This window comes from Chiloscyllium plagiosum, chromosome 2 (assembly GCF_004010195.1).
Source record: "Chiloscyllium plagiosum isolate BGI_BamShark_2017 chromosome 2, ASM401019v2, whole genome shotgun sequence".
Lineage (NCBI taxonomy): Eukaryota > Metazoa > Chordata > Chondrichthyes > Orectolobiformes > Hemiscylliidae > Chiloscyllium > Chiloscyllium plagiosum.
Window position 1 is genome coordinate 113986058 of NC_057711.1, and position 18132 is coordinate 114004189.

The 18132-nt window shown below is 39.4% G+C and overlaps 1 protein-coding gene across 1 annotated transcript in view; it reads left to right on the top strand.

Moving 5' to 3' along the window:
• Positions 1-18132, top strand: part of LOC122562955 (antiviral innate immune response receptor RIG-I-like) — a 95783-nt gene that overhangs the window by 50035 nt on the left and 27616 nt on the right. Inside the window, exons 5-10 of the mRNA XM_043716266.1 lie at positions 2398-2548; positions 5106-5222; positions 10975-11088; positions 14005-14158; positions 16109-16367; positions 17375-17537. Of these exons, the coding sequence (XP_043572201.1) occupies positions 2398-2548; positions 5106-5222; positions 10975-11088; positions 14005-14158; positions 16109-16367; positions 17375-17537 (958 nt within the window). The remainder of the gene's footprint in view (positions 1-2397; positions 2549-5105; positions 5223-10974; positions 11089-14004; positions 14159-16108; positions 16368-17374; positions 17538-18132) is intronic.

The following is an 18132-nucleotide window of genomic DNA, read 5'->3' on the forward strand; positions in this document are numbered from 1 at the left end:
AACATGTCCTGCATCTGCACTCACAGGGCGGCAACACCCCCGCTGTCTGCCTCACTCTCCCAGCCGCTACCAAGGCCGCCAGTACACACTGCTCTTTATTAAAAGTCATTCCTATTGTGTGTTTACATCAGCATATCTTTACAAGTCAGATGTACTCAGTACTTTTCCACTGTCTGTTCGTACATACAAGGGTTACACTACACACTGCACTAGTTAATGGTTAAGTATAACATTGTATTATTAGTACTGAAACAAATATATCATTAAAGGCTTCTAAATGCCTCAAACTAAGCCATATATTTACACCACCCAAGTGGATAGGGTTGTTAAGAAAGCATATGATGTTTTGGCTTTCATTAACAGGGGGATCGAGTTGAAGAACCGCAAATTTTTGCTACAGCTCTACCAATCCCTGGTGAGGCCACACTTGGAATATTGTGTCCAGTTCTGGTCGCCCTACTATAGGAAAGATACAGAGGCTTTGGAGAGGGTGCAAAGATGGTTTAGCAGAATGTTGCCTGGACTGGAGGGCTTGCTTTATGAAGAGAGGTTGACTAGGCTTGGACTCTTCTCTCTGGAGAGAAGGAGGAAGAGAGGTGACCTGTTAGAGGTATTCAAGGTAATGAGAGATATAGATAGAGTCAATAGACAGAGACTTTGCCCCAGGGCAGGATTGACTGGCACGAGGGGTCATAGTTCCTCTGATGTCCCCTCTATACCCTTCTCATATTCATGAGAAGGGTATAGAGGGGACATCAGAGGAAGATTCTTTACGCAGAGAGTTGTGAATGCATGGAATGCGTTGCCAGCGGTGGTGGTAGAAGCAGAGTCATTAGGGACATTCAGGCGATTGTTGGAACATGCGCATGGATCGAAGTGAATTGAGGGGTGTGTAGGTTAAGTTATTTTATTTTTGATTAGGATTAATCCTCGGCACAACATCGTGGACCAAAGGGTCTGTTCTGTGCTGTACTTTTCTATGTTTTGTGTAACCGTCCTTGGTGAGGCCAAACATTTTGAAACTGCCAGGTTACTTTCCAGGATAAAATCAGTTCTTTCAAGAATTTGTTATTCTCTAACTACAACTTCTCCATTTGCTAAGTTACTCTTTAATCCAACTTTGCATCAGGGAACTGGATTGTTACCTCCATGCATATCTCCCATAAATACTTTCTCCTGACTTCTCTGGAATGCAAATGGTAACATCAGCCTGCATCACTGGCTGGCTTGCTCCAATGTCTCTCATATATCTTTTATTAGTTTACCTCCTTGATTTGACAAGTAAGGAAACACCTCCCCTTCAGAGATGAAATATTCAGAACCTTCAGTGGTCTGACTTCCTATCAATATTTGAAGAATTTTCATGACTCTCCAAAGTGAATTCTCCCTTCTCGGTGCATTGTAAGGAAACACATTATCTTTGTACTGCTGCTACAGTTGTAATGTCGATTCCCTTGCCCAATATCTGCTTTTTGGAAAATTCCCTAAATGTTACAACTGCTTCAATTGACTTGCTGTTTAACTTGGCAACTAGCTTTACTGCATCAAGTCGTATTCCAATGGAGACATGCTATTTTCTTTATATCACATTCTAGTCTTTCTCCTTTTATTAAATTTGCATCCTTTTGTTTGTTCCCAAAAACAAAAATCACTTGTCTCTGCAGATTTTCTATCCCTGCAGTTTCCCACGTGACCATTAGTCTATGAGAGATCATAGGTATCTGCTGCTTCTCTGATCTTTGATACTTGGTGTTCATCTAAATAAATATTTAACTTTTACAGGAATGTTATTTCGAAGATCTGTATTAAGTGTGAAACTTTCTATAACTTCGGTGATCAATACCACTGGTCTCACAGCATTTAATTTTCCCTTGCAAATTTTATAAATGCTTAAGTTTCTTGCTTGTAGTTCGAAATTTTAATTGACGTGCTTCAGGAGCAAATTCATGAATATTGTTTATTTTATAGTTCCATAATCTGCAGCAAACACAGAATGCCAAAGAAACTCAGCAGATTTACCAATGACACGAGTGCGGGAAGTATGGCAAATTCTAATAGCTCTGAGAGATTGCTAGAGATATGGGAAGATCGGGTGGATATGTGATTAATGAAATTCTACATAAAAGAATGTGAAACTGCACGTTTTGAAATTAATAGAAGTAGTCCATCAACAATAAACAAAATGAAAGGAACGTGGCAGGCAGATGAAAAAGTCACCAATTGAGGTGGCTACAGAAGTAGAGAATGACATTTCTTTAAAAAAAACAGAAGAGCTCTCACCTGTCCAGTGATACTCCCAATTACTGTAACCTCCCTCAACTCCAAGGTTCTTCTAACACCCACTCTCAGTGACCAAGCTAAAATCAAAAGTACTGAAATTCTCAACCTTTTGCACAGATTTCCGAGCGCAAAGGTTCCTCAGCCGGAGCAGAGAAACTACTTGATTGTTTACAAAGGTCTGACAAACAAAGCTTTTTAAAGGAATTTCACCTGGCGTTGGAGAGGTGCAACTGTAATGCAGTGACCTTGCTCTTGTCTCCAGATTCAGGTAAAAGTAATGATACATTATAAATCCTTGTCATATGTAATCAGTAGCTGATAAGTAAGCCATGAATAATTTTGGAATATAACATTTTTATTTTTTAAATTCCCTTAATTGTATTAGCCTGTAAAGTGATTGAACTAATATTTGATAGGGCAGATCATGAGAAACTATTTAATCTGTTGAGGGAGCATTGCTAGTGGTATGGAGAAATCCAGCACAAATTGCATGGATCATGACTTTAGAATTAAAGCCAGTCCATTCAGGGTTGCTTCCAGGCAGCACATTTTCCAACTGCCAAAAAGACATTGAGGCTGCAAATCAGGTCAAAATATCAAAAATAAGATTCAAAGACTTTTTGTTTGGTAAGGATATTCAAGGGGGTTGGCTACCTCAGTTGGCTTGATGGCTACAGTGTGCTGCTAACAGCATGGCTCCAATCCCTGCGGAGGCTGAGCGCGTCTTTCCTCAACTTGCACCACAGTGTACAAGTCATGATTAAGCTATCATTACACAATGAGGTTGCTACCTGGGGACACAGAAGGGTATTTAAGGTTACAGAAACAAGTCAGGAAGAAGTAATTCAGACATAGATTGACTAAGTGTTTTAATTAAGTTTAAGGGCCTGAATGGCCTACTCCTTTCCAATGTTCCTCATGAACCTGCAATCTAAATAGTGTTTTACTTAAATTCTAGGTTCATATACAAATCACTTGGCAATCTTAGTCCCACATTGTTTGAAATGGATTACCACACTGAAAGTAACCAGGGGTGACATTTGCAGTGGGAACAGGTCTCGATGTTAATGTAATATCAGTGAAAGAAAAGCTACTGGAAAGTTTTGGAAATCACAGCGCAGCAAGCCACTAACCAGTTTGAGCAGCTTTGTAGGAGGAAAAAATCCATTTGCTTCAGGGCATGTATTAGGTTAAATACTACATTTCCCCAAGGTAACTAGGCTATCTCAATACTATTTTTAAAACAAAATGTAGTATTAAAAAGCAGGTGGCAGTAATGAAGACCATGTAACTGCTAGATACTTGTTAAATTTCATCTGGTTTTCTAAAGTTCTTGAGTGAATGATATCTGACATCCTTATCTGGTGTCATTTACATGTCACTGTAGACCCACAGCAATGTGTTTGATGCTTAACTGCACTAGCAATGGTCTAGCAATGTACACTGTAATATTCAAGATGCACTGGCTCAGTAGTTAGCACTGCTGCCTCACAGCACAAGGGGCCTAGGTTTGATTCCAACCTCTGGCTACTGTCTGTGTAGAGTTTGCACGTTTTGCCTGTGTCTGCGTGGGTTTCCTCTGGGTACTCCAGCTTCCTCCCACAGTCCAAAGATGTGCAGGTTAGATGAATTGGCCATGCTAAATTGCCCATAATGTTCAGGGATGTATAAGTTAGGTGCATTAGTCATGGGAAAATGTAAAATAAAGGATAGGGGAATGGGTCTGAGTGGGATACTCTTTGGAGGATTGGTGTGGACTTGTTGGGCCAAATGGCCTGTTTCCACACTGTGTAGGGATTCTATGATTCACCATCACCTTTCAGGACAATTAGAGATGGGCAAAAAATGCTGACCCTGCCAGTGATACCCACATTTCATGCATTAAAAATGCACTCCATCAGTTTGATTGAATTTTTAATTTTTTTTGTATAGGTAGGAATACCCCAAGGCACCGCACAAAGAGAAGACAATCACTGGGGCAAAAGAAAATCTATTAAGTTGTTTTGGCATCAAGTTGATTTTGAAGAGGTGAAAATAAAAAGCTGTGTGAAGGGTTACTGAAATTCTCAGAATGATCTTGGAGTGATGGAGGTTTTGGTAGAAGAGGCTCATTGACACTTCATGTAATTAAGTCAGATCTGTTGTTGAATGGTAAACAGGTTTTGCTGCAGATGCATTCAATTCTGTAACCTCTTGCACTTGGCTTTACTAGTGGAAGTGACCAGGATTTCAGATGATAGTGGTGTTTTGGGGCAATAAGAAAGATGAGGGAACTGTTCAGCAAATTGAGATATTTTGATCAATGTAGGGCCAAAGGTTAGTTGTTGGGAGACTTAAAGTGCTCAGGAGATAGTTTTAGGGGAGTGTTTCATCCAAGCCCAGATGCCAAGGAGGGGGGAGGGAGAGAATGGGTGGCAAGGGTTAACAAGGAATTGAATCCTTGCTGGTTATGTGGGTGTCCACAGAAGATGATTGAGAGGGTGGATATGAATGTTGATTGGGAGAGTATATAAAGAGGAAGGCATTTAAAACAGACAGGAGGGAACTGAGTCCAGAACTCGGGACGTTTAATGCAGAATGATAGTTGGGGGATGCATCTTGTGCTGGTGGATAATATGGTTTATTAAAGGACAAAAAATTGCGATGTTAAAGGAGAAGAAAGTACCAGAAATGTCCTAGAAATGACCTCCAGAAATATATTGCTACTGAAGGCCACACCAGCAGCACCATGCCTAATTTGGAGTGTATATCCAGGTTACATAGTTTTGCTAAGTCTTGAACTTGAGCTGTAACATAGTTGTTTGCCCCTCATCTCTTTTCCATAGTTGAGATGAAAACAATTGAAGAAAACAGTAGCAACTCTATGAGCAATGATGTGGAAATGCATTATTCAGAAGAGGCAGAAAGCATGAACACTTCTAGTGCACCAGACAGCAATACAGGTAAGCATGAACAATACTTCTGTCACTTTGGCTATACATGCTAAATGATTTATTTCCTATCAAGAGCTTTCCCCTCAACTCCTCCACTTCCACTCCCCCAAAGCACAGCAGTCACCTCCATGTGGTTCCAGATGGCCATGAATAGGAGAAGTGGAATGGGCTTTCCACACAAACTCAATCCATTCCAGTACCAGGAGAAAACCAACCAAAGATGTGATGAAAAGGTGTGCGTGTAGTCTGGACGATTGGACCCTTCTTTCATGTATTAATGTAAAATGAACTGTTAATGTGATAGTAAACGAACAGATGCAAGTTAAGAACTTGTTTTATATAACAACATGTTATGATTTGAAATGTGCTAACCAAAAGAAATGTAAATTAAATTATCCCTTTTACAAAGAAATCGGATAGATACTTGGATAATTGTTGCCAGGCTACATGGAAAGAGTAGGAGTAAGTGGGGATAATGAGGTAACTCTTTCAAAGGGCTAAGACTGGAATAATGGGCTGATTATTACTTTCTCTGCCTTACTATTGAGTTCTCCAGGCATTTTCCATTCTCCATAAACTGAATTCTAGAGGCCATTTTGTAATGTAAATAAACTTCATGTTGTAGCATAAACACATATCAGTAATTCCTTTTGGTTTTGCTATTTGCAATTTTTCAGTGATTGATTTGTCGACTATTTTGTAATTAATGCTATCTAGCTGTGTAACATGTGGTTAACCTCATGGTGTCATCTGGTGAAAGTAGTTAAGCACATAATTAAGACCAGAAAAGTCAATGTATTCCCTTGAGCTTGTACCACCATTCTATCAGAGCGTACTGATCTGTGACTTGACTTCATCCATCTGCCTTTGCCCCACAACCATTAAAATGTGTGGCTAACAAAAATCAAACTGATTTTAAATGACGTACTGATCTAACATGAATTGTCATTTAAAAAGAGTTCCAAGCACCTACCTTTTTGTGTGAAGAAATGGTTCCTAATTTCACTCCTCTGAAAGGTCTGGTTCTAGTTTTTACTCTGGGTTGCATAGATCCAGATCCCTTGCATTAATGAAATTAATTTATCCCTGTATACCTTATTTTAAAACACATTTTAATTCTTTCATAGTTTGTGAGCATCTCTGGCTCAGCCAATAATTTTGCCCAACATTAAGTGCCATTGTGAAGATGGTCGTGAGCCTTATTCTTGAACCACTGCAGACCATTTGGTGTAGATACATCTAGTACGCTGTTTGGAAGGGATAGTTGCCTCTTAAGCTTTTATTCCATCAGTTTAGAAAGTTGTTTGGTATAATTTTATCCTTTCATTTAACCATAGGAGTCCAGGTATCATTTTGATAAACTTCCATACACTGCCCTCCATCCAAGGCTTCCTACAACATGATACCAGAACCGGTTACAGTACTGCAAGTATGGACTAACTAGAGCTTTACATAGCTGAAAGATAACTTCTAGCCTGTTGTATTTGTGTAGATATTGTCATGCACTTTTTTGATCTTATGTACACAAATGACAGGACAGGAACCATCCATTTAGATTGTCTCCTCCAATTATAATTGACTTGTACACTTTAATGTAATCATTCTTCATCACACTGGAGTCATGAGCACAGAACCAAGGGAGTTATGATGAATCTTTTTATAAAACACTGGTTTGGCCTCAAGAATATTATGTCCAATTCTGCGCAATATAACATAGGACTTTGGAAGGGCATTGTATAGGGAAAGTAAAGATTTACAAGCATGGTGCAAGGGTTGTGTAATTTCAGTCACATGAATAGATTGAAGAAATTTGGTTTAATTCCTTTACACAGAATTGAGGAGGGATTTGATAGAGGTCTTTATTATCTTAACATGTCTGAACAGAGCAGATAGGGAGAAACATGTACCCATTGGGAATCAGAAGACATCAGTTTAAGGTGAATGGTAGAAGAACCAAAGGTGACATGAGAAAACACAGCATGTAGTCAGAATCTGGAATGCATCAGCTAAGAGTGTGGAGGTGTCTGTTGTCACAAAATCAAAGCTAGGAATTAAATATTAAGGGATGTGTAACTTTTTGAAAGGATAGGTACAAAGGACAGTTGGTATAGCTATGTTAGTCTAAAGTGAAATAAGTACAAGAACCAGAAATGATTTGTTTCTGAAGATGTAGAATCAATGTGGATGGAGGTAAGAAATAATAACAGGAAGGAGACACTGATTGTAGTAGTCTATCAATTCCCTAGCAGTAGCTATACTGTTGGACAGAGGATAAATCAGGCGATAAGGAGGGCATATAAAATAAGCAGTGCATTAATCATGGGTGATTTTAATCTTCTTGCAGATTAGAAACTGAAGTTCGTACAGGTAGCCATGAGGAAAAATTTATAGTATGTTCAAGACAGCTTCCTAGAACATAATGTTGATCCATCCAGATATTAGACTATAACAAAAGATGCTGGAGAAACTCAGCAGGTCTGACACCATCTGTAAAGAGAAAAACAATTAATGTTTTGAATCAGGTGACCCTTCATCAAAATTGGCATCAGTTTTGGATTTTTTTTAATTTCGAATCTGGTAATGAGGCAGGTTAATAAACAATCTCAGAGTAAAAGATCTCAAGGAAACAGTGGCCATACTATGTTAGATTTAGCATTCTGTTTGGATGTGAGAAACCTGGGTTGGAAACAGGTGTGCTCAAACTTTAATATCAGTAATTACAAGTAATGACAACAGAGTTGAGTGAAGTGGACTGAAAGTTCTTTTTTATCAGAAAAGATGGCTGAAGAACAACAACTTTTAAGAAATTAGTTCAGGACTCAGGGCAAAGATACATCTTAGTGAGGCAGAAGGATTTTAGAAAGGCGATAAGCCAACCATGGTATACTAAAGAAGTTAGGACTGTATCAGATTGTAAGAAAAATAAGTGACACAGATTAGTGGTAAGACAGTGTTTTAAAACCAACAAAAAAATGACTGATTTAAATTAATAGAGGAACTTTGAGGGTAAACTTGCAAGTAATATAAAAATAGACAATAAAAGCTTCTCTCAGTAAAGAGAGAGGCAAAGGTGAACACAGACTCCTCAGAGAATGAGGCCAAAAAAAAACTGGAGAACCAGAAACTGACACAGAAGTTAAATAAATAATCTACATCAGTCTTCACTGTGAACATGACTAATAGCATTCCAAAAATACTAAATTTTCAAAAGGACAAAAAGGAGAGAGGAACTATCTACAAAAATTATCACTAGAGGAAAGGTACTAGGAAAGTTAATGGTTCTAAAAGCCAATAAGTCCCCTGAGCCTGAGGGGTTGCATCTTGGGATACTAAAGATACTATAGATATAGTGGATGCATTGGGAGTAATCTTCCAAGACTTCTTAGATTGTGGTAAAGGCTCAAAGAATTGGAAAACTGCAATGTGACATCTTTATTTAAAATGTGAAGGAGCCAAAGCGATAACCAGAGGCTGGTGACATATTGGGAAAATGTTAAATTACACTATAATGGCTGTAGTAGCAAAGTGTTTAGAAATACATAATCTAAACAAGCAAAGTTAATATAGGCTTTGGGAAGGGAAAGTCATGCCTGATAAATTAGTATTTTTTCAGAAGTAACAAGCTGGGATAAATAAAGGGGAACCAGTAGGGGGAGTTGATGGCCCAGACCATTAAACCAGAGAGAAGCAAATTACTGTGGAAGCTGGACTCTGTACTGAAAACAAATGCTGGAGTTCACAGCGGGTCAAGCAGCATCTATGGAGCTCTGAAGAGTCATCTCAACTCAAAACGTTAACTTGCTCTCCCTCCATTGTTGCTATGTGCCCCATGTGATCTCCAGCATTTGTTGTTTTCAGTATTAATCCAGAGATCCAGGTAAAGTTCTTGGGGACCTGGGTTCAAATCCTGTCATGGCAGAGGGTGGAATTTGAATTCATTGAAAAGCCAAAAATAAGAGTCTAATGATGACCATAAAATCAATGCGGATTGTCATGAAAGGCCCATCTGCTTCACCAATGTCCTTTAGGGAAGGAAATTTGCCATCCTTGTGTGGTCTGGACTATATGTGACTTTAGACCCACAGCAATGTGGTTGACTCCTAACTGCTCTCTAGGCAATTAGGGATGGGCAATAAATGCTGGCCAGCCAGTGAAAACCTCATCCCGTGAGTGATTTTTAAAAAAAAAGATGTAATCTATTTGGATTTCCAAAAGGTATTCAGTAAGGTATTAAACAAAGGCTACTTAATAAAATGAGAGCCCTGAGTATTTGGAGGAGGATATTAACATGAACTGAGAATTGCATAATTAATAGAAGGCAGAGAATTGGGAAGAAGCGGTGTTTTACAACCTGTAACGAATTGAGTCCGACATAGATCAATGCTGGACCAACAATTTACTATATTAATGACTTAGATGAAAAAGTGAATGTATTGTCATCAAATTTATGTATGACAAAAATAGATGGGAAGGTGAGCACTGAGAATGACAGTCTGTAGAGGGATATAGGCAAGTTAAGTGAATCGGCAAAAGCCTGTCAGATGGAATACAATGGGCAAATGTAAGGGTATGCACATTGGCAGGAGAATAGAAGAGCTGAACATTATTTAAATGGAAAAAGACTGAAGGACAGTGTGATTTGGGAGCACTCATCTATTAAATTACAAAATGCTAGCATACACATTCAATTAATAGAGAAGACAAATGGAATTTTGGCATATATTTCAAAGGTAATTGGAGTATGCTGAAACAATACAAGGCACGAGTTAGACCAGACCTACAATGCTGTGAACAGTTTTGAGCCTGTCATCTAAGAAAAGATGTACTCGCATTGGAGGCAGTCCAGAAAAAACTCATTAGGTTGATTCCAGGCTTTGAGGAATTTTCCTATGAGGAGAAGGTGAGTAGACTGGGTCCGTACTCATTGGAGTTTAGAAGAATGAGAAGCAAACTTATTGAAACATAAAGGATTCTTAGGTTGTGTAACAGGATAGATGTGGAGATATTGTTTTTCCCCATGTGGGAAAGCTTTTATCATCATCTCAGAATAATGGGTCACTGATTTGAGACAGAAATGATGAGGAATTTCTTCTAGGGGTAATGAATCTGTGGAATTGTTTACCACAGATGGGTTGTTAAATATAATCAAGGATGAGAAAGACATTTTTTATCAAAACTTTATGGGGGGGCAAAGGCAGGAAAGTGGAAGTGTGGGTTGACAGATTGTTCATGCCATTAAACGGAAGAGTGCACTTAACAGTCCAAATTTCTTAATTCTGCTCTTAGGTCTTATGGTAATGACAGATTCAATCCTTTCAGAAGAGAATTGTATCGTGATCTTAAGTCAAAATTTACAGGGCTGTGGGGAAACAGTAAGGAGAGTGGGTTCAGAGTTTCTCTTGCAAAGAGCTAGCACACACTTGAAATGCTAAATAATCTTCATCTGTCCTGTAACTATTCAATGATTCTATTGACTCTCCTGAAAGAGCCATACCAACTAGGAGAAAATCATTTGGGAAATCCCTGCCCAGGTGGTAACTTTTTTGGGGCACGATACTTGTCCAAGATGCTGTTCTATTCCTGATTAACGTTAGCAGATACCTGTCCATAACTGGATTCTGGAGCATGTGTAAATGACTGCCTTCATTGGAGGCATCAGACAATATGCTCAAGCTGAACTAACATAGTTTAGTAAATGTCTGATTTGTATCTCCACAAGCATTGATGCTGACGGTTAACTACTTTTATATTTTTCTTACAGAAAAGTTCCAACAAAACTTAACTGCTGTGGAGAATTTGCAATTGAGAGACTATCAGATTGAGCTGGCAGAACATGTAATTGTTGGCGACAACACCATCATTTGTGCTCCTACAGGTACAGTTAAGAAACAAGTGATTGATATCTCTTTGCTAGACCTCTTTTGCATCTCCAAATTTCTTTGCTCAGAATAGTGTGCTTTCCATGAAAATGAGAACTACAGATGCTGGAGATCAGAGTGGAGCTAGATGAAGCACAGCTGGTCAAGCAGCATCAGAGGAAGAGGGAAATCGACGTTTCAGGTCGGAACCTTTCATCAGGACAGTTCCAATCTGAAGCATTGACTCCTCTCCTCCTTTGCTGCTTGACCTATTGTGCTTTTTTCAGCTCCACTTTTTATCCACCCTTTAACTATCCATGACCTAAGCATTGGAATTCTTTCCCACTGCCTTTTCTTTCCTTTTTTAACAGGCTCCTTAAAACTTAGCTCTTTCATTCTGAAAAGGAACTTACAAGGGACATCAGAATCAATAAGAAGAAACTTTTCTACTTACATTAGGGGAAAGCAGATGGTCAGGAGGAGTATTGGCCCACTAAAGACTGGAAGTGGTGATATTGTCAGCGTCTATGTGGAACTGGCAGACATGTTGAATAATTACTTTGCCTCACTGTGTTCTGTAGAAAAGGAAAATAGCTTGCTGAAGTCCCAAGGAAATTAATAGTGGATTGTGGATGGGGATTGAATAAAATTAATGTAAGTAAAACATCAGTAATTGGGAAATTAAGGGAATTAAAGAGCGACAAATACCCAGCAAGTAACGGTTGCCATCTGAGCTTTTTAAAGGAAGTAGGGGAGTGCATTGTAGATGTCCTAATTATAATCTTTCAGAGTTCATTAGGTACAGGAGTCATCCCTCTGCATTACAAAACTGCATGTTGCTCCACTTTTTAAGGAGAGCAAAAGATGAAAACCAGAGAATTATAGACCTAATCCTAACCTTAAGATCTGTGGGGAAATTGTTGGAGTCTATAATCAAGGATGAGGTAACTGAACACCTCAAATTTACAATTAATCAGGGAGATCCAGCATGGATTTATGACAGATAGGTCATGTCTTACACACCTCATTGAACTTTTTGAAGAGGTCACTAAGGTAGTGGACAGGGGAATATCTGCATTTTCTTTCATTCATTCATGGGACATGGACATTGCTAACTGGCCAGCATTTATTATCTGTCCCTAGTTGCCCTTCATAAGGTAATGGTGAGTTGACTTCTTAAACTTCTGCAGTCTGGGTGCTGTAAGTTGGAGAAAGTAAGGTCTGCAGATGCTGGAGATCAAAGTTGAAACTTTATTGCTGGAACAGCTAGTTGCCCTTCATAAGGTAATGGTGAGTTGACTTCTTAAACTTCTGCAGTCTGGGTGCTGTAAGTTGACCTATATCACCCTTAGGGAGCGAATTCAAGGATCTTGACCCAGCTACAGTGAAGGGACAGTGCTATATTTCCAGTCAGGATGGTGAGTGGCTTGGAGAGAAACTTGCACATGATGTGTTCTCATGTATCTGCTGCACTTGCCCTTTAGGTAGAAGTGGTTGTGGAATTGTCTAAGGATCTTTGGTGAATTTCTGCAGTGTACCTTGCAGAAAGTACATACTGCTGCTACTGAGAGTCATTGGTGGAGGGAGTGGATGCTTGTGAATGTGGTGCCAATCAAGTGGGCTGCTTTGTCCGGGATGGTGTCAAGCTTCTTGAGTGTTGTTGGAGCTGTGCCCATCTAGCCAAGTGGGGAGTATTCCATCACATTCCAGACTTGTGCCTTGGTAGACGGTGGACAGTTTTTGGAGAGTCAGGAGGTGAGTCACTTGCTGCAGTATTACTAGGCTCTGACCTGCTGTAGCACCACTGTGTTTATGTGATAAGTCCAGTGCTTTTCTGGTCAATAGTAATCCCCAGGATGTTGAAGTAGGGGATTCAGTGCTGGTCACATCATTGAATGTCAAGAGGCGGTGGTGAGATAATTTCTGACTGGAGATGGTCATTGCCTGGCATTTGTGTGCTGTGAATGTTACTTGCTACTTGTCAGCCATAGCCTGGATATTATCCAGATCGAGTTGCATTTGAACATGGACTGCCTTCAGTATCAAAGAAATCATGAATGGTGCTGAACATTGTGCAGTCATTGGTGAATATCCCCATTTCTGACCTTATGATGGAGGGAAATTCATTGATGAAGTAGGTGAAGATGGTTGGGCCTAGGACACTACCCTGAAGAACTCCTGCAGAGATGTCCTGGAGCTGATATGACAGATCTCCAGTCGCCACAACTATTTTCATTAAACATGTTGTTTATATAATCTCCAGAACACATTTAATAAAGCCTCACAAAGAGACTGTTAACTAAGGTAGACACCCACAGAACTGAGCAAAATTGAGGACTGCAGATGCTGGAATCCAGAGTTTAGATCAGAGTGGTGCTGGAAAAGCACAGCAGGTCAGGCAGCATCCGAGGAGCAGGAAAATCGATGTTTCGGGCAAAAGCCCTTCATCAGGAATAGATATGGGGGCAAGTTCTTGACATGGCTGGGAAGTTGGTTGGATAACACAATAGAAAGTAGGGATAATGGGTAGATACTTAATTTGGCAGGATGTGATCAGTGGTGTCACCAAGGATCTGTGTAAGGGCCTGAATTATTGAAGTTGTTCATTAACTACTCGGATAATGGCAGAGAAAAAAGATGTACTTTCTCAAAGTATCTAAGTATCCAGTTCAGATTTGATCTCAAACTCTCTGAAACATTAGAACCAGCTTCTAATTTCTAGTGAAATAATTTAATCACAGAATCAGGCAATATTTGTGAACTTTCTTCTTAACTTCCCTCTTAACATTGTGAAGATGAACCTGCCTCATTTGCCTCTGGATATTAGAGAATAACTATACTATTATCCAAATGTTCATATCTGTATTGAATGGCAGTACACTTTGCCATGGTATCAAAAGTGCCATTATCATCAAATGCATTTCTGTTCAAAGGATGTGGAAAAACCATAGTTGCCCTCTATATCAGTGAGGATCACCTCAACAAAGCACCCAAAGGTGTGAAAAGGAAAGTTGTCTTCATGGCTACCACAGTTCCTGTCTATGAACAACAATACAACTTGTTCAAGAAACACTTCGAGCAAACCAGGTACACCCAGAAATGACAACTTCTCAGCACTTTGTAGAAGCAATATAAGTTTCAGGATTTTGCTATCATTTCAGAAACTCCTTTTGGCAGTGTGCTAAACTTCAGTTATGTTAGCACAGAATAGCTTAAAATGCGCAGTACAGACACAAGCCATTCAACCTAAGTGATCTGTGATATAAAAGCAAAATACTGCAGGCGTTGTAAATTTGAAATAAAATCAGAAAATGCTAGAGTTACGTAGTAGGGCAGGGAGCACATATGAAGAGAAAATGTTGTTTCAGATTGATGACCAATCATGTAGTCCATGCGAAGTTCCTCCCATTCCATTTCTGCGCATCTTCCTATTCTATTTTCTCATCTTTTGAAAGTATTTGTCAACCATTTTCCGAGTTACCAATTCATTCACCCTTCACTGAATCAAGCAATTTCCCTGTGTTTTTTTATTGTTAATTATTTTGTTTTTCTGGCCCTTCATTTTGGTTTCTCCCACAGGCGGAAGCATTGACTCTATACTTACTCTGTCCATCTACTGGAACATAGGACCAGGAGGGAATCGTTTAGTCCATCATGCTTCTGGAACCGTTCAATGAGATCATTGCTATTCTGCAACTGAACTCCAAATACCAATTTTTCTTCATATCTCTTAAAACATATCAATAATAAAAATCATTCAATCTCAGTTTTGGAATGTGCAGAATAAGTCCAAAATTGCATCACTTTGTGTAGAAATGTTTCCGATTTTCATTTCTTAAAGGTCCAGCTCTAATTTTTATACTGTTCCTCTTCATCCTCAAACTCCAACCATTAGAAATGGTTTCTGTCAACTAAATCTGTCCCTCTTAACAGCTTAAATTTTAATCATTACCTCTTAATCTTTTAAATTCAAGGAATGCAACCTTTATTGTGATGGACTCCAAATGCTATATTATCATTCCTGTAAATCTATACTGAGCTCCCTCTGAGGCCTATGGAACCTTCCTATGTTGTAGTGCCCAAAATGGCTCACAATAACTCCATGTCATCTAACCACGTTTTTTTTCAGCTTTGAAGTTTTTATTACCTATGAGAGGTAATTCAGAAATTTTTAGTGATCTTAAGGTCAGAAGTCCAAAGAAAGAGATCAGGCTCCCATCAATCTTTCAGCTTTCACCTGGGGAATTAGGAATTAAAATTTAGATTGCAGCGTCATAAATATGGATCTGTTCAGCAGATAGGCACTCGATTCCTGATGATTCTGAATCAAAAGGTTTGGAGTTCAAGTCTTACTCTAGAAACTTGAGCACACAATCTAGTCTGACCCTCCCAGTGCAGAAGCGAGAGGGTGCTGCACTGTTCAAGGTGGCATGTTTCAAATGGTGCTTTTAGATCGAGGTGTTATCTGTCCCCTTGGATGAATATAAGAGATCCCACAGACAGCACTGTTGTTCTCTTGTGTTCCAGCTGACCTTTATTCCACAAGCAACATCATTAAAAATATGATCTGTGTCAGTTTGCTTCATGCAATTTGATAGCCACATTTCCTACAGCAGTGACCACAGTTCAAAAAGTACTTAATTTTCTGTGATGTCCTCTAGAAAATCCTGAGGTTTTGAAAAAAGCTAAATAAATTCACCTTATTTTAATTGATTGATTGATTGATGCCATAATATAAAAGGAGAAAGTGAAAACTGCAGATGATGGAGATCAGTATCAAAAAGTGTGGCGCAGGAAAAGCACAGCAGGTCGGGCAGCATCCGAGGAGCAGGAGAGTTGACATTTCAGACAACATTCCTGATGAAGGGCTTATGCCCAAAATGTTGACTGTCCTGCTCCTCAAATGTTGCCTGACCTGCTGTGCTTTACCAGCGAAACACGTTTTGTCCATAATTTAAATGTTCACATTAATGGCTGTGCAGTGATCACAGGTTATTTCTTGGGTGAGACTAATTTCCATTTGCCTTCATCTTCCAGCTACAAGGTGTGTGGACTGTGTGCTGATAAAGTGGACAGTTCTCCAGTGCAAATGTTGGTTGAGAGAAATGATATAATTGTCCTGACACCACAAATTCTGCTGAATTGTCTCAAAGATGAACGAATTCCATCCTTGTCTCTCTTCACACTGTTGATTTTTGATGAATGTCACAACACAACGAAAAACCATCCATACAATGTTTTAATGAAGACGTACATGGATCTCAAGTTGGGCCCAAAGACGAGCAGTTTACCTCAGGTTAAACCTCTGGCTTTCCTGTTCCTTTGCCTGATTTATGTAATGGGGTCCTCAGCTTTATAAGTGAGGGTGTAGAATACAGAAGTGAGGAAAGAATAGAAGAAAGCAAAGAACTGCGGAGATGATCTGAATAAAAAAAACAGAATTGCTGGAGAAACTCAGTAGATCTGGTAGCATCTGGAGGGAAAACGGAGTTAACATTACATGTCCAGTGACCCTTCCTCAGAACTGAAATATTAACTCCGTTTTCCCTCCAGATGCCACCAGATCTGCTGACTTTCTCCAGCAATTCTTTTTTTTATTCAGATCACCTCCAGAGTTAGCATTGCATGTCGAGTGACCCTGAAATATTAACTCTGTTTTTCTCCACAGATGCTGCCAGATCTGCTGAGCTCCTCCAGCATTTCTGTTTTTGTTAGAGAAGTTAAGAAGTTATGTTAAACTATCAATAAAATTCTGTTTAGGTCTTGCCTGGAATATTGTGTCCAGTTCTTTAAATTCAGACCATCCCTTTAGTTCTCCTCTCTTGCCTCCCTTTCCCATGCTGTGTAGTTATTTATAAGCAGGTAACTCTGATTTAATGGTTAATCTATTCATAATCTAACCTTATCCCTCATGATGGAGTTCCATTTCTCCTTTTGTCCACTTGCCTCAGTTCTTGTCAATGCTGAGTATCAGATTAAGTTGAGATTGAGTTGCTTTCTTTATCTTTAAGAAACTAGAGACCAGCGACAACTTTACTGCTGGGTGTTGGAAACAATGTGCTGTCTCAGAGGCAACTTTCAGAAAATGATATCAGAGCCAAGAACACCAGTTTGCAAACAACTTCTCCTCCATAAATGGAATCCCTGATGTACTCAACCACCACCTTTCAGTGGCTCATCTAGGGGGAAAATAAAACAAATTCAATATGTCTTACAAAAGTTTTAATGAGGAAGGAAAAAAATGCTGGACTTGCTTGTGATCACACCTTTATGTAACATGAAATTTTTTTTGCTTCTTAATAGATTGTTGGATTGACAGCATCACTTGGAGTTGGTGATGCTAGCTCACTCAATGATGCAGTGAATTATATTCTCCAAATTTGTGCCAATCTTGATGCTGAATCCTTATCAACTGTGCAGAAGAATGTGGTAGAATTGAACAAATATGTCTTTGTTCCAAAAAAATGTAAGACTTCTAACTGCGTTGGTATCCCAGCAGGTTAAAGTGTAGCATTGAAATTTTAATTTTGCTTCATGCCAAATGATTTTCCCAAAACTGCTGGAAATGAATTTATTTTTCCTGTATGTCCAATAGGTCTTTAAAATTATGAAAAGTGCATCTTTAAAGATCACTAAAGATTATGCTAGATAGGGTAAATGTAAAGGAGGCATTTCCACCTCTGGGGGAGTTCAGGAATCAGAGGTGTAATTGTGAATAATGTTGCCTGTAATTTCATTCAAGACTGTCTTCTGATATCTTCGAGGAGAAAGTGAGGACTGCAGATGCTGGAGATCAGAGCTGAAAATGTGTTGCTGGAAAAGCGCAGCAGGTCAGGCAGCAACCAGGGAACAGGAGAATCGACGTTTCGGGCATAAGCCCTTCTTCAGGAATGAGGAAAGTTTGTCCAGCAGGCTAAGATAAAAGGTAGGGAGGAGGGACTTGGGGGAGGGGCGTTGGAAATGCAATAGGTGGAAGGAGGTCAAGGTGAGAGTGATAGGCCGGAGTGGGGTGGGGGCGGAGAGGTCAGGAAGAAGATTGCAGGTTAGGAAGGCGGTGCTGA